This window comes from Acomys minous, assembly GCF_964271855.1.
Source record: "Acomys minous genome assembly, chromosome: 2".
Lineage (NCBI taxonomy): Eukaryota > Metazoa > Chordata > Mammalia > Rodentia > Muridae > Acomys > Acomys minous.
In genome coordinates, this window is record NC_140484.1 from 142,502,388 (window position 1) to 142,522,932 (window position 20,545).

The window sequence follows — 20,545 nt, forward strand, 5'->3', positions numbered from 1 at the left end:
CCTGTGTCCTCAGGGTTATGTTATAGCAACCAAACCCCACAGGGCAAAATATTCTTTTCGACATTTTCATTTGACAGCCCCCACAGGCTGAGAAGTTATTACATCTAGTTTCACCCCAGAGCCATCTTCCATAGTCTCAGTGTCATGGACATTTTGCAGGTGACATAGCTGAGGTGGCTTGGCCATTCAGATAGGTAGTGCTGTCAGGATTCTGCCAAAGGCCTTAGGTATGCTTACAACAAAAATGAGTATCCTTGGGGGCTGGAGAGATGGCTCAAGGTTAAAAGCACTAGCTGTTCTTCCAGAGGTCCTGAGTTCAATTCCCAGCAACCACATGGTGGCTCTATAATGTGATCTGATGCCCTCTTCTGCTGTGCAGGTGTACATGCAGGCAGAACATTGTAATGCATAATAAGTAAACCTTAAAAAATAAATAAAAGGGTGTCCTTGCTTCTCCAAGCTCTGGCTTCTTTGTTTCAAAGTCCAAGTGTTGCTCTATTGGACCTCCAGAGCTACATCCTGTGAAGTGTGCAGGAAGCCTCTGGAGTAGAGGGATAAACTGAAGTGCTTCCACACTGCCTCTTGGCCTTAGGAGAGTTTTCAGGACACAGTGGCTAGAGGAAACTCCCGGGTTAGCAGGGCAGAGGTAGGGCCAAGCTCTCAAACACAGTACTGACCACAGCCGGACTCCAGGAAGACGATCTCAACAGCTGTGGTGGAGTGGGCAGCTGTGCTAGGCTGGTGCTCTTCGGCAGGGGCTTTGGATTTGAACATGCCCCAAACTGTACTTTGGTGAGAACTCATAACCCTGAAGCCTTTGCCTCTTGCCTTCCAGTTCTGGCCTGGAATGATTCAGACAGGACAGCCGGGATCCTCACAAGAGTAAGTTTGTAAAGGGCCCAGACAGCAGAGGCTAGACCGTCCACCCTGGGGAAAGTTCTCCTGCAGTATGCTCTCTCAAGGGCTTAAGGGAGAAAAGACAGTCCAACAGCAAGCAGTCTGTCCTTCTTTATGTCCCCGTGTTCCAGGATGTGGAAAGGGGGCCAGTTGTGATGGCACACGCCTTTAATCCCAGCACTCAGGGAGGCAGAAGCAGATAGATCACTGCGAGTTCAAGGCCAGCCTGGTCTACAGAGTGAGTCCAGGACCACCAAGGCTATGCAGAGAAACCCTGTCTCAAGAAAAGAAAAGAAGCCGGGCGTGGTGGCGCACGCCTTTAATCCCAGCACTTGGGAGGCAGAGGCAGGCGGATCGCTGTGAGTTCGAGGCCAGCCTGGTCTACAAAGTGAGTCAAGGATGGCCAAGGCTACACAGAGAAACCCTGTCTCGAAAAAACAAAACAAAACAAAAAAACAAACCCCCCCCAAAAAAAAGTTGGCAAGGGTATAGATTCCTTTCTCCCACTTGCAGTATCAGCAATGACATAGCTAGAAAGTTGAATTAGGTCCCTTATCCTTCGTGGCTTTGGCTGCAGCCTCAGCATTTCCTTTACCTGAGAGAGGGCAGCAAAGACATCGTCTCTTTCCCTTGTGGCTGTCCCCGAGACCCCTTGAGTGCACGGAGCAAGCTCAGCCAACAAGAGCCAAGAGCAGTTTGGGGATAACGTAGAACAGAATTTTTCTTTGTATATATTTGGTCTAGTGGCCTGGAAAAGGGAGACCCTGACTTTTAGCCTCTGGGTGATGCCAGCTGACCTTGCTCTGTGTGGGGCTAAAAAGTGCATTCCATGGGTATCTGCTGCCCTGTGGGGACGCCAGGGTGACCCTGGACCAGCTTATCCCACCATGTCGTTGTGGGTGTTTGCACCTCAGCAGCCTGCTGAGCAGCCTCTCCTTTGGAAGGAGGGAATTTATTTATTTATGTAGCTCTGCATGGAATGGGCATCCCACTGCAGACAGGGGAGCAAGGCCCAGAGGGTGATGGGGGAGTCCTACTGAAAGCCAAGGCCAGGCTCAGGCAGTAACCATCACTACATCATAATTGTGACTCTTGCCAACCATTTATTTGTTCCCAGCGTCAAGCCCTTTGTGCAACAGGCCTACCCCATCCAGCCAGCAGTCACGGCCCCCATTCCAGGTGAGTCTCCCCGCTTCTTGGGTGAGGAATGAGGGGCAGCCTGGCTTCTTTTGTCCCAGAAGTATACTGGTGTTGGTCTTAGCCACCCCCCGCCCCATTCCCTTCCCTAAGGGCAGGCCATATGCATCTTGAAGCTGAGAGAAGTCCCAAGCATCTCTCATCAGGCTCCTGGGGCCTGGAGAGATGGCTCAGTGGTTAAGAGCCCCAGTTGTCACTGCCGAGGGAGGACCTGGGTCCCTTTCCCAGTACCCTCATGGTGGCTGGAGAAGATCTGTTAATCTAGTTCCAGGGGATACAATGCCCTTTTCTCACTCACAGGCACCAGGCACCCACAGGTTGCACATATGTATATATATATATGCAGGCAGAACAATTAGATGATAAAAACAAGTGAATAAAAATAAGTTTAAGTCAGGCGTGGTGGCGCACGCCTTTAATCCCAGCACTTGGGAGGCAGAGGCAGGCAGATCGCTGTGAGTTCGAGGCCAGCCTGGTCTACAAAGCGAGTCCAGGACAGCTAAGGCTAACACAGAGAGACCCTGTCTCGAAGACCCCCGAAAAATAATTAAATTTAAAAAGAGCCCTTTCTCCCAAGAGCTCTTCCTGTGGGACTGTCAGGAAGCAGGAAGCCCGGCCACTTTCACTGAAGGCGCTGGCCCCACTTAGAAGGGGAAGTAGTTGTGGTTTCTCTCTTCAGAAGCTGCCACATCATGGAGCTGAGTCAGGCATAGATTACTTACGCTTTCTGAGGTGGTGAATTTCAGTTCCTTGTTGGCTCCCGCCTGTAAAGAAGGGCTTCCGTGGAAGGTCACAGCAGACACGGTGAATCTGGCTGACCAGTCTGGCTCCCTTCTCACGAGCTCTCTCACCCAACTGTACATAGAGTCATCACTCAGCTGAACCTCCTGGGATAGCAATACAGTCCTTGACCTACCCTTTCAACATCCCTAGTCAAAAGTGTGTTCCTAGGTTGCCCTCTGTTTCCATGGAGTGTCCTGAGGGGAGGTTCTATAGTGCTGGTGAGGACAGTCTTGAGATAGAAGATGAGCCAGGAGATGAGCCTGTAGTCTTCACGGGATGCCTTCCCAGGTGTTTCCTTAGACACTTCCGCCATTCTCACCTGCTTCTGGAGCTGGTTCCCTTTACTCAGGATTAGCTTTCTCTATCAGTAGCTGTGACAAAATATCTATACAAACAACTGAAGAGAAATGGCTTGTTTGTGTTCATGGTTTGAGGGTATAGGGTATAGTCTTTCATGGCAGTGACGTCATGGTGGCAGCAGTGTGAGGCAGCTGGTCACATTATATCCACTGTCAGGAAGCTGGTACTCTCACTCTTCCCCCCACCCCCTTGTATTGTTCAGGCCCCTAGCTGTGGGATGGGGCTGTGCACAAGCTGGGAGGGGCTCTCTTCTTCACTTAAACCTTTATAGGTGTTGACCGAGGTGATTCTGGATTTCCCCAAGCTGACAGTGGACATTAGCCATCACAGTGTCCTCCTGCCCATCCCTTTACCCTTAGCAGAAGCCGGCTTCAGGGATGAGCTTCATGCAGTCTGCTTAGCTGGCCACTGTCTGTAAAAGCCCCAGCCAGAGTGTCACCTGCCAGAGTGCCACTAGTGCAGGGACTTGCCCTTGCCTTCCAAGGCAGAATTCTGCCCCATTGAGGTGGAGAGGTGGGGTGCATGTGGAGTTGTGTAAATATGAAAATTTTATTTTTTAAACAATTCTTATTTCAGGGTTTGAGCCTGCATCAGCCCCAGCTCCCTCGGTCCCCGCCTGGCAGGGCCGCTCCATTGGCACAACCAAGCTTCGCCTGGTGGAATTTTCGGCTTTCCTCGAACAGCAAAGAGACCCAGACTCGGTGAGTATGCCCAGAGCGGTGTGGCTAGCAGGAAGAACTTTCATGCCTGCTCGTTCATTCACCCTGTGGTCTGTCCCTTACGGACGCCCTCCTTGTACCTATGTGAAACGTCCTGTGTAAAAAATAGATGTGGGACAGCCAGGCAGCCCTTCTTCCCCAGGGAGAAGGATGCTGTTAGCAGATAGCTCCAGCTTGAGAGGTGGGTGGGGGTTTTTTTGCTGCGTGGACCACAAGCTCCAGGGAGTACCTTGGCTGGATGGCAGGCCCTCACCAAGCTTGTGTTTCATAATGTGTAACAGCAGGTAGCACTTACTGAGCCTTCTTGTGTGGTTGATACAACGTAAAGTATTTGGAAACTGTTAGATGAATGAGGACCCTGGATTAGGAACTTCTTCAGTCTTATAGCTACTATCTGCTAGGTTAAAGAATTCATCCTAAAACACTAAGGGCTGAACAGTCCTCACAGTATCTGGCATTTCTAAGTTGTCCCCCTACTCTATTAAAAAAAAAAAAACAAACTTCAGAAGTAATGGTGGTGCTCTGATAGCTACCGTAGACTACAATGTCTTGCCGTGTTGTAAATACCAGAAACCCAGGCATCTGGACTCTGTTTGTCATTTTCTTCTTTTCCTTCCCCGCCCACTCCATCTTGTACGCATCATCCCATGCATATGCGAGCCTCCCTTCTTTCCCGCCCCATAAGCCTTGTACCCTTTGTTCACGCCCACTCCTTGGCTGTGAGTGTGAGGGTTGCATCTGTGTGTGGGTGAGCCCCAGGCAGCAGTTGAGGCAGTCATGAGTTGGTGTTTGGGATCCTCACCAAGTCCTTTCCACACTCCGCATCTCCAGGCGCTGACCTCTTCCGGGGCCACACTGGGTGTGTGGGTCTAAGGTTCACTTCTAAGTCTTGCTGTCATCCGTTATCAAGTGAAAGAATCAGAGCTTCGGCATGGCAGCACACACAGAGGCGGGTGGACCTCTGCTAATTTAAGGCCAGCCTGGTCTCTGCAGTGATTTCTAGGCCAGCCAGGGATACATAGTGAGAAAGACCATGGAGGACGGAGTGGGGGTCAGAGGAAGAGAGGCAGAGGGACAGAGGTGAGCACACCACACAGTCTGTCGTAAGTGGACAGTATCCTGAGCATTCGGGGTGACCTTCCAAGCTTCTGCTTAGCTGAGCACAGAGGTACCCGAAGCAGAGGCACTGTACCCCATGCTATCAAAGTACACCAAGGGTTCATGCGGGGGGCGGGGGGCAGGCTCTGATATACACCTGCCCCTCTGAGGGCTCTGGCAGAATATAGGGCTTTGAAGGAAAGTGGGTAACCGAAACTGAACCCCTGGAGACCAGAGGAAGGATGAAGCTGCCTGATCTTCTCCACGACTAGCGGCTGCCCAGGAAGAACGGCCTGCTGGCCCGATCCACACAGTTGGTGGCATTTTGATAACAGAAGATGGCGTCCTCGGAGGCTGGCCTGACCTCCCCCCTGCTTCAGAATGCTTTGTCACCGATTCAGTCGTTCTGTCCCCATAGTGCTCCTTTCTGTAGGCTCTATTTTCCTAACTTTGCAGAGGAGGAAACTGAGGCCAGGCACATTTGGTGACTTAAGTAAGGTATACAGTTAGCAAACCTGTCTACACCTTCTCCTGGTGTGTCCTCTCATCACTGCTGTAAGTCACACCTGAGGGACGCCTGAACTGCCTGTGTGGTCTCCAATAGGCCCTAGATGAGCCAGTCTCTCCTGTTGTATCCTATTGCTGATGTTTGAAATATACCTAATATAACACACATCAGATTTCTTGACCATGGTCCTCAGTGTGAGCAGAAAATTCCAGAAACTTCAGATGCTCAATTCCTTTATAGCCTGCACACACACTTCTCTATACTTTAAATCATAGATTACTTATTTATTAGTAGTTCTATACTTCACTGTTCAGGGGATGCAGATGGCACCATGCCATAGATTGAGGCCCCAAACTGAATTAAAAGGAAGTACCCTGAGCGCCAACTAAATATACTATGCCAGAGGCCTCTAAGTGCCAAGATAGAATAATTGTCTTTCCTCACAATTGAAAATTGCTTGCTCTTCTTCATGTACTGCGCCTGCAGAGAACTCATCCACCTGCAACTCCAGCTTCAAGAAATCTGACGCCCTCTTCTGGCCTCCAAGGCATGTGCACTCAAAGATGCATACGCTAGAAACCTAATGAAAACTCAGACCTTTTTTTCAAAATAAGTTACTTGATCTTTAGTTTGAAAATGTCTCTAGTTTCAAAGCTCAGTGGGAGAGGGCTTATTTAGCATGGGCAAGACCCTGGACTTCTACAGCATCTCAGGAGTGAGAAAGTATAGTTTCAGACAATGAAAATACTTTCTAATGTATCTTGATGTTTCCGACTTGAGATATGACTTTTAATAATATCAGGCTTAACCAACTGAAATAAAAATTTTGTGTTACCTAGTCTCACATTATTTCTTGGAACACCCATTTTGGGGCCTGGGGAGATGGCAAAAGAAGACCCATTTTGCAGCTAAATGTGTATAGATGAATTATGGGGGCTGGCTCAGTGGAAGAGTGCTTACCTAACATGCATGGAGCCCTGGGTTTGATTGCCAGAGCCATGTAGCCTAAACATGACACGTGTCCTGATAATCCCAGCCTCTGGGATGTAGAGATAGGAGGATCAGGAGTTTACAGTCATGCTTGGGTCCATAATGAACTAATTGCAAGCCAGCCTGTGTCGAGGGCTGGGCGGTGTGCATCTCTGACTTCAGAGGAAACAAGAGGCTCAAAGCATGCTTCCTGTACTGGAGGAGAAATGCGGGAATTGACTCCTGGAAGTGAAGGGGAATTAACAAAATTATTTGAAGCATCTAGCAACATCTCAAGCTCCACCCTTTGTAGTGACGTCACTAGGCAAACGCCCTGTGCTGTCGCTAACAGGCCTGAGTGCTCCTTCAGAATTAAGATTAGGCTGAGAAATTTAAAACATGTGGATGGTTTCTTTGGCTCTTGATACTTTCTGTGGCTTCTGCAGGCCTTTCTTCCTTCCTTCCTTCCTTCTTCTTCTTCTTCTTCTTCTTCTTCTTCTTCTTTTTTTTTTTTTTTGTTGTTGTTGTTGTTATTTTTGAGACAGGGTTTCTCTGTGTAGCCCTGGCCGTCTTAGACTAGCTTTGTATACCAAGCTGGCCTCGAACTCTTTTGTACTTTTGTTTTAAGAAAGAACCATTAAGGTCATTTAAAATACCCAGCTGGTATGTTTAAACACATTCGGAAATACTTAGTTACAATTTAACATGAAACCATTAAACATTAATTTGATAAGGAAACCAGCAAAGCAGCCAATAATTCAAGGACCTTAACCAAATTAAATGTTGTGGTTGGAGCCTCTAGATGTTTACTCCACGCAGCGTGCAGGTGGGTCTCTTCTGTTCCTTTGCAGCCAGTGTAGGCTCATTGAAATCCTGAGGTGGTGATGTACCTGCAGTAGGGACAAGGCTCTGGGCTTAAGAGTGCTTTCTGCTCTTTCGGAGGACACATCAGGAGCTCACCAGGGGTCGGTGAGCACCTGTGCTTGTGCACATCCCTAAACTCAGACACACAGGCACACATAATTGAAGTAAAGCAAGACTTAAAGGGTTTTCTCAGTAGGAGGACTTATAGGCAGCGAGAGCAAAAAAGAAACGAAGCGGCCAGGCACAGTACACAGTCCTCTGTAGCTCGACGCTGAAGTAGGTCACTACCTCTCCCTGAATGAAGGGGATTGTGTCTCATAGGCAGCTTTGAACCCTGGGCGTCTCTATCATGATGGTGTAGCTGCCTAAGAGCCTGCGACCTAGCTTGCCTCCCTGGCCCAGGACTGCACACTCAGTACCCGCCTTTCTTGAAAGCCTGCTGGCTCACCACATGACACTTGTCATCACTAAGGACTTCTCATTTTTGCCGCTGTCATACGGACAGTGTTAGTTTCAGTAACAGTTATGGCCAGTGCTTCTTAAACCTTTCCTATGTGCCAGCACTATTCGTTGGCTTATTTAATTCTTCTGAAGTAGTTTTGTCTAATGTTAGACTGCTAACTGATACTTGAAATGGGATTCATATCCGGGTCAGATGACTCTTGAGTCCTGAGATTGTGACCGAAAGGCTGTCTGGTGCATTTATGTCTGAGAGTAGTCTGTGTTCATGGCCCAAGGCTGTGAGGCGCTGATGGAGGAATACTAGGTGGGTGCACGCCCCCTGCTGGCGCCGGGTCCCCTGTGTGGCAGATGGCAGCACAGCCCCAAGTTGGTGGTTGTTTATGTTGGTGGAAAACCAGCAAGGCAGTCCCTCTGTTACCTTTGGCTCCCACTAGAAGCTAAGAGAAAAACAGCAGAGGGTGAAGAAAAGAAAGAAGAACCTAAAAAAACAAAGACTGTTTTAGAAGTGTTTGAGAGTGCTTTGAAAATACACTTTCTAACACTGTTTCAGTGTTGTGTATCAAAGGGCTTAAAGTGTGAGGTGCAAGCTCCTGATGGGGCCAGCAATTTAAAGCGCCAGTCCTGGAATGGGGGCGGGCAGGGGCGGCTGTCTGGGGTGGGGGTGGGGCAACTGGGCAGCTGCTTCCTTGTATACACAAAATTTCTCAGTAGGAAGCTGTGTGTGGTGTCCTGTGCGGGCCCGATAAAGCCTGGGTGGGTCCTCAGCCCCTGTCCCCAACCCACTCCTGGAACAAGGAAGGTTCCTTCAGTGGTGTGTTGCCCCTCTACTCACGCATAGCACACCGCCTTCCTGTCACACTTTCCCTGGTGGCAGGGTCCGTGTTTCCCATTCACTGTGGTCTGAGTGGCAGAGTGAACAAGAAAGGAGGATGTGCAGGGTTGCTTAGGTTGGGAGTTGTATTATAGAACGGGACCCTGGGAGAGCAGGTGACACATGATCAAGCTCTCTGATGCGGTACTGGAGCACATTTGACCAGGCTAGACCTTCTTGAGCTTCCTTTGTGTGCACCTGCATGGTAGTCATCGAGAGAGCTTACTTAGCCACAGCAGCAGCACTGTGCCTTCAGGATGTGTGCTCTCCAGGAGAAAGGCCCCTGGCAATGGATGGAGAGCTGGACCAGCGTTCGGGGTGTCTCTCTCTCTCTCTTTCTCTCTCTCTCTCCCCCCTCCCCCTCCCTCTCTTTAAACAGCTCAGTGTTCTGTGAAAGCCAGAAAAGCAAATACTGTCCTCACCTGAGCTCTCCTGCCTCTCTCTGATGACATCTGTATTTCATACAAAGATAGGATTCCCTGGCTTCTAATCAGCGGTGTGAGCCTCCGTTTCCAGGCTTCGATGTGAATGTGGCAGGGTGTCTGGGTAGCTGACTGTCTTAGCTACATTTTGGTGCTGTCTTTAGGCAAGTCAGCCAGTGGCCAATGTTATTTGAGCTGGTCTTAAAAATGATAGGATGGGAAACAGGGCCAGATGGTGGGCAGTGAGGACAGAGCCTTGGGGATTGGCCAGCTGTGAGAGGCAGCAGGTCCCTGGAATGGCCAAGCGTGCTGATGGGATGCAGAGGAGCCATAGAGTAGCAGAGGAAGCGTCTCGTGCAGTTTCTTGTCATCCTCCAACTGAACAGTATGCTGATGTTGGTTTGGGGCCCTGGCCTCAGAGAGCTTCCGTGGCGTTGGAAGCAGTTCACAGACGGCGAGAGGCTTGGCCGTTGAACTTCGAATCAAAAGCTTGAGGCATTTTAGGGAAAGTCGCCCAAGCAATAAGCTACTAATATCTAGGGAGGTCTCTGGGTGGACAAGTGCCCTCCCACACAGCACCTTTCAGTGAGAGGATGACGTCTCCCTCGAGTTGGGAGAGAAAGAGGACCAAGATGGACAGTGAGTTCTCCAGTGGGCATGTGGAGGACTCACGTGGATGAAGGGTGGCCTAGGCCAGGGGTCCTGCAGTGCCTGGCTGCTGCTGGAAGACTCTAGAGCTTGGGATGCTGGGCTGTAGTGTGAGTCAGCAGCTCTCTTGCCTAAAGCTGGCTGCGGGAGACCATGGCCTCTCGTTGGTGTTCCACAGATGGGCCCTCAGATAACCTGATTCCTTCCAGTAAAGTGGTTGGGCCAACATAGGCCCTAAGATGATTTAATTTTCTTATCTTTATGGCTCCTTTCAAAGGCTTAAATTCCCAGATCCAGTACAATTCCTTTGTCAGACCACAGCTCCGAAGATTGCTAGTTTGGGAAATGTCATCAGAACAAGTGATAGGGACTCAGCACCTAGCGACCTTTGTGTGAGAGGGGGGGTGATGGGGGGAGGGCTGAGGGTGAGGTGTGGGCTGGGAGGAGAGTTTAGATTCTAGATTGCGAAGCATTCCTCCCTCTGGCCTGGAGTGTCAGCTGGGAAGCTTCCGGGGCTCCTGGGGCAGTTCCTGTGTCTCAGTGAGGGGTGTGGCTGCCTGGGCAGATCTCTTACAGATTCCTTAGCAGCTCTCCCTTTCACTTGACCTTCACGTTGACCCCTGGAGATGACCCAGACAGGTGTGTCATCCCTGGGTTCAGATGACACAACCCAGAAAGGCTAATAATAAGCTATGGGTCACACAGCTCACACATAGCACATTCCTACCTGTGCGTTCTTAGCATCCTTAACACACTTAGACTACATGGTCCCAAAGTTCGTTTGAGGCTCCAGGCCTCAACTTGAGGGGTGCGACAACTTGATCTGATGGTTGGCTGAACCCATGTGGTCTTCCAGCAGAGGACCTGAGAGTTGGGGTGGCACCCAGGACTCTAAGTGATTGGTACAGTCCCTCCCCTTGGCTCCTGCTATTTTGAATGACGCTAAGTTGTCCCCCCACCCAGCACACAGCTTCCCATGGCTACAGCCTGTCTGCTGGGTGGTTTATATGCTCTGCTCTAAGCTGCTCTGGGAACTCACCCTCTTTCTTCATTAGCCTTTGGGGAGAAGGCAATTGAAAGCATCTGGAAATGCAGGTTTTATAGGCATTTCACAGAGGCCCAGCCAGACTCCATCTGCTCTCCTTGGCGGGTCAGCTTCCCTCCTGCTGGCCTTCCCAGGGGCCGCCCTGCACTCAGCCCTTGCATGTTCTCAGCTGCCCTTCTTGGAAAGAGGAAGCCAGGAAGGAGGCATCCTAGTATAACATCCTGGAAGTACAAGGGAGATCCGCAGCCTGCAGTGCTTGGGAAGAGACTCCTGGCTCACCTTTTCCCCAGGCAATCCCCCAGCCTTTCCTGGTTGAATCTTCTGTTCCCTTTCTTGGCCTGACTCCACACCCATTCCCTGTTCCTGCCATGGAAAGGCTGCCCAGGCCACCCTGTGCGGGTGCTGGGACAGACAGGCCAGGCTGGAGCGTGACGGGAAGCAAATGCCACCGTTCTGAATTAGCTTAGACATTAGGATACTTCGGCACGAGCTATTTGTCTGGGTTTCTTTAAATTCCTAAATAGATTATAATTTTTCTCTTGGTATTGTTTGACAGCACTCATTTTTCAAGGTTTTTACTCAGTTCTTCAAATACTTGGAATTTTTGAGAAGTTTAGGGAAAGATCGCCATCTTCAGGTCACATGGTGCAGTGCAGCTCTCAGGCCTTATCCCAGTACACAGAGATGGGACCGGCCACATCAGAAAGTCCCTAAACAAGATAGACTATCAGTCCTATGGGGGAGAGAGGGGAGGAGAAAACAGTGAGCTATTGGGAGCTCTGCTGGGCACCTTTCCGGCCGCTCCATCTCCTTTGAGGGCAGAGCGTTTGTGCTTCCTCATAAGGAGCCTCCAGTGGAGTCCGCTAGCCAACTCCAGTGGTGATGGTAGTTCACGACAGTGGGGATCACCCCGTGAGTCTGGAACTGGCACTCACCGGTTCTGTTTTCAATCAGTCTTTGCGTTTTGTTCCCATCTGAGGGATGCACTGACTTCAGAGTATCTCAGGCCAAGAAGAGAACTGTCACATTATGGAATAAATAGTTTTCTGGACAGATTCTTCTGTAGGCTCGGTTGATGATGTCATTACCGTGCGCTCTCATTCTCTCTCTTCCTCCCTCCCGCCCTCCCTTCCTCTCTCTCTTTTTTCTTCTCTTTTTCTTTTTCTTTCTTTTTTTTTTTTTTTTTTTCGGGACAGAGTTTCTCTGTGTAGCCTTGGCTGTCCTGGACTCACTTTGTAGACCAGGCTGGCCTCGAACTCACAGTGATCCTCCTGCCTCTTCCTCCCGAGTGCTGGGATTAGAAGGCGTGCGCCACTAAGCCTGGCTTCCATGCGGTCTCTCAATCCTCTGGCAGTCATGCAGGGCAGGAACTTAGAATGGAGGCTGCTCTGGTTGAGGGCTGAAAGCCCCAGCCCAGAAAGTTCTAGGAAGTGGATGGACTCCAGTCCCAGGTCTCAGCTGACTGCAGGGCCCAGGCCCCGTCATTCCCCTATGGTTTCCATAGGCAGCACAGGTCATATGGAACCAGGCATCCATCCGGAAGACAGAACATGAGCGGAAGGGGAAGGGCCTGTGGTCCTCCACCTCCCAGTTCCTGACGCTAAGGATTCTTGTTCACATTTCAGGCTCCTAGTGACGGCACTGCGGACAGGCTAGGGTCACAGCAGCGGAGAGAGGAGCCAAGAAACTCCTCAGATCCACAGTGAATTTGCCTTTTCTGGGAGTCCCGCACGTGCACAGTCACCCCGACTCCAGTGCAGCCTACTTCCTCAGCCCAGGGAGCTTGTAGTCATGCCTAGTGGACATCCTGAAAGTTGCACTTTTGTTTCCTTTTTTTTGTTTTGTTTTGTTTTTTTCCTCCTGCCTCGCCCTCACCCCCCCCCCCCCATGTTCCTTGGTAGTTTTTCATGGACTACTTATTTCAGCTAAGGCAAACTGAACCTCGTGTCCCATAAGGAAATCAGCTGCTTGCTACCCTGTATGTCCGCATACCTCTCAGTGATAACTCTGTATAGCCCTTGCAACAACTTCTTGGCGTTTTTGTTTTGTTTTTGTCTTTGGTTTTTTAGCTATAACTTGTTATCACCTGTGTCTGTGTGGTCTCTCCATGTGAGTGTGGCCGTGTTGACATGTAGCTTTTTGGAGCCAGTTCTCTCCTTTGGCTGTGTGATGGGCCTCGGTCTTTAGACTCTTGAAGGCCAGGGCTTTTACTCTTGGCTCTGGTCATGCTTTTTAGGAAACACTCATTGACTTCCTACTACGGGAGAACAGGATTTAGCTCTCTCTGTTTAGCATGTACTAAATTTAGCTTTTACATTACAAACTGGTTGAATTATTTATTTATTTTCATACAACAGTGTGACCTGTTAAGTCTGTCTTCTTTTTTATAAAGTGCCCCCAGTGTGATTGCTTCTATCCTTCATCCGTTCGGGTTTTTATTTTTATATCCACACAAGTGTATATCTTTCTAGGGGTTCTACATGCACACAGGCACCCCATTTCTAGTACAGCTCTAGAACTTTCTCTGGATGTTCTGATAGGGTTTTTCTTCCTACCAACTCGCCAGGAGTCCACAGCCCACATTGCTGGCCAGGTCCTGTTGGGATGGGCCCTTTCTCTTTTGATTGTTACAAATGTATCCTATAGCTACTAAAAACATCAGGGGAGCCTCCTGCGTTTGAACGTGGACTCTGCTCTCATGGAAATAGATAACCTGATGCATATTCTTGGATTCTGCACACACACTCCTTGTTAATTAAAAAAACAAAACAAAACAACACTATTACTCACGGAAGACATGTGTGGGTCTCTTGTTCTGTTTTTAGATTTATTTATTTTTATGTTACCTGTACAAGTTTTTGGCAGATGTGGTACATGTAGGAGCCGGAAGAGCCTTCAGAGCCCAGATGCCTGGAGCCGGAGTTAGGGATGACTGTGAGCTGCCCTGTAGGGTCTCTGTTTTTGCAGAGTCCCTGAGGAAGAGCAGCCTGTAGTGCTTGTTTATGGATTGAGTGTTCCTAGCTCAGTGCCTGGTGGGTGGGAGGTGGTAGGCGTGTAGGTCGTTCCACTGAAATCCACAAAAAAGATACATAGTGGGTACCGTTTCTGTTGTTTCCCTTGGCATTTGGGGGACTCTTTAGAGCTGTTAAGTGCCTAGGAAACTTTATTCTTAATTTTTTTCTTTGGATTATTTATATTTATGGTTTCTGCGTATTTGTTGATCACGTGTAGAAGCTAGAGGGCAGCTTTGTGGAGTTAGTTCTCTATTTTCCCCCCTTTACATGGGTCACACAGTGTTTTAACTTAGGCTTGCAGAGTCTTCTCCTGTGCAGCCCATTTGCGGTGTTTACACATGACTGTTTTCAACTGAGCAGGTTGGGCTTTGAAGACTTGGAGTCCTAGGCCTTGGCACGGGCCACTTGTTGGCAGCTGCTTCCTTTTGAAAGTGTTTTCCTGCCCCCTTTTTGGTTGTGTATGGCACTTTTGGGGAGAGAGCACCTCCTCTTGGGTTTCTTGGGGGAAGAGAGAGAGCTAGTTTGGAAGCCTCCATCCCATTTCCTTACCAGGAAAGCAGGCCGAAGGCGGAGAGTTACGGCCTCACCCAGTGGTCTTGAGAGGTTTTATTTCCTTTACACACGAGCACATCAGTCTGCTTTCTTCCTTTCGCCCTTTGGATTTGTGGCCAGAGGGACTCCCGAGCTACCCAGGTTGAGTTGAGGAGAAGAGCACGGTCTGTTTGTTCCACGCTATGGTCTCCAGGACACCTTCTTCAGTCCTTTGTATTCTTAGAAACAAAGTCAGTCTTTGGCAGCAATCAGGCCTGCAGACACCCCTGGCCAGGGTTTGGTTTTAAGTCCCCAGCGTTGGAGAGACAGTTCCAGCTTCTCTGTCTGTCCCTTTCAGGCCCTCAGGCACAGAGGTCACATCCTCAAAATAGAACCCTTTGAAGGCTCGGTCCACTGCTCTTGTGACTTGATCTAGAATTCTAATTTAATTTCACGGACTTGGGAAAGGGCTGTTCAGCTCTTTTCCTCAACGCAGCACTCAGGAGCAGTTGACTGCACATTGGGAAGGGCACAGGTGGTTGCTCTGGGAGATCGTGGTGGTGTCTGTGCAGAGCGAAGCCTGGCTCCCACATGCCCAAATTTTCTTCTTACCTCCAGACCTATTTCCTGAATGTGTGACCTCGGCCAACAATGTGTATCTCTGGGCGGGGGGTGGGAGTGGGGGGGCTGGAGAGATGGCTCAGTGGTTAAGAGCGTTAACTGCTTTTCCAGAGGACCCAGGTTCAATTCCCAGCACCCACATGGCAGCTCACAACTGTCTATAACTCCAAGATCTGACACCCTTTCATAGAAATACATAGAGGCAAAACACCAATGCACATAAAATAAAATACCAGTAAATAGGTAATTAAAAAGCAACCACGTGTAACTCCTGACCTCCTGCCTTGGCCTCTGTAAGGAAAAGGTAACGCCCACTGCAGCAAGGATGAGCTGAACTCATACGTACGAAAAGTGTGGCTCACAACAGCCTGGGGACACAAGACCTGGTCCTTCCTTCTGCACAGGCAAGAGCTTCGGCTCCCCTTGCGCAGCTGGCTGTAAGGGTCCTGGAACTCCAGCATTTAACCCTGCCTGCTACACACCTTCTTCTACTTGCTTCTAGTTCTGGAGGGGTGGATTTTTTTTTTCTCCTACCTCAGGATGGAGTGACTATACATAACCCAGACCATGTGTGGTCTTAACAGCTAGTTTATTGACTGCTCTGTATCTGGCAGGCTTTATTGCAAGCGCCACTGCCTGTAACAGCCACCTCGCATCTTGGAGGTCTCTTGTGCAGGCCGCACACTGCCAGGGTGCACAGGGAGCTCAGAGGCCTCCTTCTTTGTGTTTAGTCGGCACCATGGTTTTCAGTTTGTTGTATGAACTTGTCTTGGGGAGATGAAAACAAACCTCTCTGAACCCCAAATTAGGCATCAACAAAGTAGCTGGGCATAGTGGCGCATGCCTTTAATCCCAGCACTTGGGAGGCAGAGGCAGGCAGATCGCTGTGAGTTCAAGGCCAGCCTGATCTACAAAGTGAGTCCAGGACAGCCAAGTCTACACAGAGAAACCCTGTCTCAAAAAGCCAAAAAGGAAAAAAAAGAAAAAGAAAAAAAGAAAAAGCAGAAAGCAAGTAAAGATTCCATTCAGGTCCAACTTGGGAAGCAGTGAATCAGTCCACTGGCTCACTCACAGAGCATGAGTGCAAGTTGCTTTTAGCGCAGTGGTGTAGTCTATTACCCCAGCCTCCCACCTCCGAAAGGAAGAAAGAAAGAAAGAAAGAAAGAAAGAAAGGCAGGCTTTCCTCAGTATCAATGGCAACTGTCCCATAGCTGCATAAACTGGGTTCCCCATTCAATTAGCCTTCCACGTTCTGCCTACTTTTGGGGGTTCCTGAGACACCCCACCACCAAAGCATTGTACAGTCAGGGAAAATTATATACGGAGTAGGAAGGGGTCTGATGGTCTCCCCACTCCCTCTCCCCTGAGGGAACCTCAACAGGCTGGACCTGGAAGGTGTCCGGGAGGCAATCCCAGCTGCTCTCAAGAAGTCAGTGATGGCATTTGGGCTCAAAGGACGGGGTTTTGCAGCATGGCGACCCCTTCTTAGCCTCCATTGGAGTGTGGTGAAATTCACCGGATCTCTTGGCAAGGGGCGGTTTGACCGCCAACACTGTTGTTTAGGGACATCTCAGTGCCAAGAGCAAGAAGACGTCACAGGGACAAGGCCAGAGCTGGGAGCTTGGGCGGGACATCTGCATTCAGTTCCTGCGTCCCCTGGACCCTGCTCTCTTCCATGACTCCTTGCCTACATGGCAGAAATGGGACCTCTCAGACTTGGGGGGCTAGGGAGCTAGCTGCAAGCTCGAGACTAGCGCTTCCTTAACCTTCACTGTACCTCATGACTTCCTGTCGCTTTTGTTTTCTTTTCACTGAGAAGATGGTCTTGGGTGTGGGGAGACGGCTCAGAGGATAAGCGCCTCCGCTGCTCCTGCTGAGGACCTGGGTTTGGTTCCCAGCACCCGCATGGCAGCTTAAAACCATCTGTAGTGACTTCAGTTCCATGGGCGCTGATCTCCTGTTTTGGCCTCTGTGGGCACCAGGCACACATGTGGCACATAGACATACATGCAAGGAAACACCCATACACATGAAAATCAATAAAAAGGAAAAGCTAGTGTGATGGCCTTGTGTTCTCCATGACTTCATCTTCCTAGTACAGGGGCTTTGCCTTGTACCTTTCCTAAGCCTTTAGGCGTAGGCTCACTCTTTTTTTTTTCCGAGACAGGGTTTCTCTGTGTAGCCTTGGCCATCCTGGACTCACTTTGTAGACCAGGCTGGCCTTGAACTCACAGCGATCCGCCTGCCTCTGCCTCCTGAGTGCTGGGATTAAAGGCGTGCGCCACCACGCCCGGCCTCACTCTTCTTTTTCTATAGAGACCTACCAGTTCTCAGTTTGATCTCAAAGCTGCCCGGATCTGGTTCCTGTGCTGGGTGTATGTAAGAGTTCTTTCTATAGGGTCTTATTTTCTGTTTGTTTTTTATTTTTTTTGTTTTTCGAGACAGGGTTTCTCTGTGTAGCCTTGGCCATCCTGGACTCACTTTGTAGACCAGGCTGGCCTCGAACTCACAGCGATCCACCTGCCTCTGCCTCCTGAGTGCTGGGATTAAAGGCGTGCGCCACCACGCCCGGCTAGCGTCTTATTTTCATCTCACCGGCGATCCACTAATCTTGGAAGCTCTGAGAACGGTATGGCTCAGAAGTAGCCTAAGCGGGTGTGGCCATACTGAGGACACATCTAGTCACGCTGTGCATGCATGGGATGCCTGTCCTGCTTGTCAGCGTCATGGCCAGAGTTAGTTCTTCAGTTGGATAGCAGCCAGCTCTCCCTGGAGTTCATAGCCCCAGAACACTTCCTTTATGTTCTGTTATGGTAGTACTTTAAATGTGCAAGTATTCACTGTGAATCTTGGGTGTTTCATTAAAAGTGACAGCAGCTAGCGTTCGAGTGCTTGCGTTCCGGTGGCTCTAGGATCTGTGACAAACTCTGAAGTGCCATGTCCTTTAAGCCCTCTGACAACCCTGTGAGAGTCATTCCATCATTGCTGCCATTTTGGACACTAAGGAGGCCAGGCCACTGCCACAGATCGCATCCCTGGGACATGGGGTTTTGTCTGAACCGTACATTGTGAACCACTGCGCAACTTGTGGAGTGTTCTCAAGTTTGACAACTGCTGTGATAGTCCAACTCAGGGTCAGACTTGATAAAATCGGCTTAAGCCTTGTTAGTGGGGGGTGGGGGGGCGGGGAGGGTGGCTGTGCTGTGTGAAGAAGTGGAGGTGCAGTGTTGCTTGTGATGTCTTGAGTTCTCCTGGTAGAGCCTCTGCTCTTGGGGACACTCTGGGCCATGCCACTGGGTGGGAAATGCAGGCCTTAGGTATCTGATAGTGAGTTTCTAGACGGTAGCTTCATGCTCAAGCTAAACGTTGGACCTCATCAAAGAACTTTCAGAACGACCTATGCCTGTCTAAGTTCCCAGACATTCTAGATCAGTGAGAGTCCGGTCCAGGCATTGATGATGTTTAAATAGTTGTCGAGGGTCAGGGCACACTCCTTTGTGTACCCTATACAAGGTCTTAAGCCAGGTGTGGTGACAACAGGTTTCATCCCAGCACTTAGAGGCAGAGGCAGGTGGATTTATGTGTGTTCAGCCTGCTCTACATATCAAACAGTGGGCTAGCCTGGGCTGCATAGTGAGACCCCATTTAAAAAAAAAAAACAGACACACCAAATAAGGTTCTGTAAAGAAGCAAGGGAAGAGTTTTGAGAGTAAATGTCTTTCCTTATTCTCACTTTTGTTTTTGTTTTTTTTCTCACTATCCCTGTTTGTCTTGGAGATTCTTCCCTTGCAGCCCTAACTCTGCACTCAGCTGTGTTGGCCAGCCCTTCACACAAGTTTGACATGTGTCCCTAAGGTGCCTGGTGACCCAGAGGCTCAGCACACTCTTCTGGAAGGAAGGGGGCACCATCAACCAGACTGCTGTGCCCACACCCCTACTTTTGGAAAGCTGCGGTTAGAGGCGCATTGTGGGTGATGTTGTAGCCATAGAAGGTTTATTCTGTGATAAGGAGCTGCGAAGAGTGAGCCAGATGAAGCCGGATAATAGAATTATTTCTTGGTTTAGTAGTTAACACTCTGAGAGGCTTTCCTTAGGCATTTGGGAAAGTATGTGACCTTGCCTGGGGACAAGGGTTGTTTTCCTCCGCGTTCTAACAGCTTTTTTTCTCTAAGCTTCCTGCTCGTTCTTAGTTCACACCGTTCCCCATTCCATGAAAAACTTGTGGTTTTTTTTCCCCCCCATGAAGAAGTTTCTAATGGGAATGTCTCCGATGGTGTCTTGCAGTACAACAAACACCTCTTCGTGCACATCGGGCATGCCAACCATTCTTACAGTGACCCGTTGCTCGAATCCGTGGACATCCGTCAGATATATGACAAGTTCCCCGAAAAGAAAGGTGGCTTGAAGGAGCTGTTTGGGAAGGGTCCTCAAAACGCCTTCTTCCTCGTAAAATTCTGGGTGAGTAGCCGGCGGCCGTGACTTCCCTGCTTTCCGGTGAGCGAGGCGCGGCTGTGGTTTCACACTGGCCGGGTTGGGTGGGTCGCGGGGCTGGCTCATGTGGTGACTCTCAGGTGGTGGAGCTGCAGTGCAGAACTTGAGCCATTGCTCCTTCTTGCTGCTTATCACCCCATTAATTAAGCCAAGTGACCTGTGACTTCCGCGGGAGCCGGGACCTGGAGTCAGGAGGAAGTAGAGTTGTGTGCTTGAAGGTTTTCTAAGTGTCAGGGAGGCTACACAGTGATTTGCAGTGATAGTGTCTTTCCTGGGCTGGGGAGATGGTTCAGTTAGGAAACGCTAGCCAGTCCAGCACAAGTATCTGAGTGTGATTTCCCACACTCGTCAAGAAGCGCACGCGCGCCTGTCACCCCAGTGCTGTGGAGGCACACACAGGGTCTCCGTGCTTCTCTGGCCAGCCAGAGTAGCCTGTGTAGTGAGGGGAGACTGTCTCCAAGAGCCAAGGTGGATTTGACACCTGAGGAACCACCCCCGAGGATGTCCTCCGTCCTGTACACACAAGAAAGAAGGAAAGAAATCCTCAGTGCTTGGACTTGCAGATGTTAGCATCTGCAGAAGCTCTGTGTCCCTTCGCCCCTTTGCTGACCAGGCTGTACCGGCATAGGTAGGATGTGTGGGTGCTTGGGGGGGGGGCGAGCACAGAAGACAAAGGGCTAGCTAGCATTGAGAGAGCCCGAGTAGCCAGAGAAGATGCGTCAGGTGTTTATGTCCTTTAATGCGTCATTCAAGGCCCTCAGTGCCCTCTCCTGAGGTGCTTTCCTGCTGGCTTGTGCAGGCCCCTTCCTTAGGACCTCCGTGTCCCTTCTGTGTACCTACACACCCTCATCCCGATCCAGAATCCAGCCTCTTTTCCTCTTCTGTCACCAAGCCAGCTCCTTCCTCACTGAAGCAGGACATTGATTACCCCCTCCCCCAGCCCCCCCTTTTACTCCTGTTTCATTTTGTGTTAATCGGTTCTCATGCTGGGTCATAATTACTGGGCCACGTGTGCAGCTCCCCACTGGACTCTGACCGCCCCAGG

The 20,545-nt window shown here is 49.9% G+C and overlaps 1 protein-coding gene across 1 annotated transcript in view; it reads left to right on the top strand.

The window, feature by feature from the left end:
- TEAD1 (TEA domain transcription factor 1) overlaps nt 1–20,545 on the top strand; it is a 229,164-nt gene that overhangs the window by 179,244 nt on the left and 29,375 nt on the right. The window contains exons 8-11 of the mRNA XM_084773005.1: nt 836–882; nt 2,015–2,076; nt 3,814–3,938; nt 19,294–19,467. Of these exons, the coding sequence (XP_084629131.1) occupies nt 836–882; nt 2,015–2,076; nt 3,814–3,938; nt 19,294–19,467 (408 nt within the window). The remainder of the gene's footprint in view (nt 1–835; nt 883–2,014; nt 2,077–3,813; nt 3,939–19,293; nt 19,468–20,545) is intronic.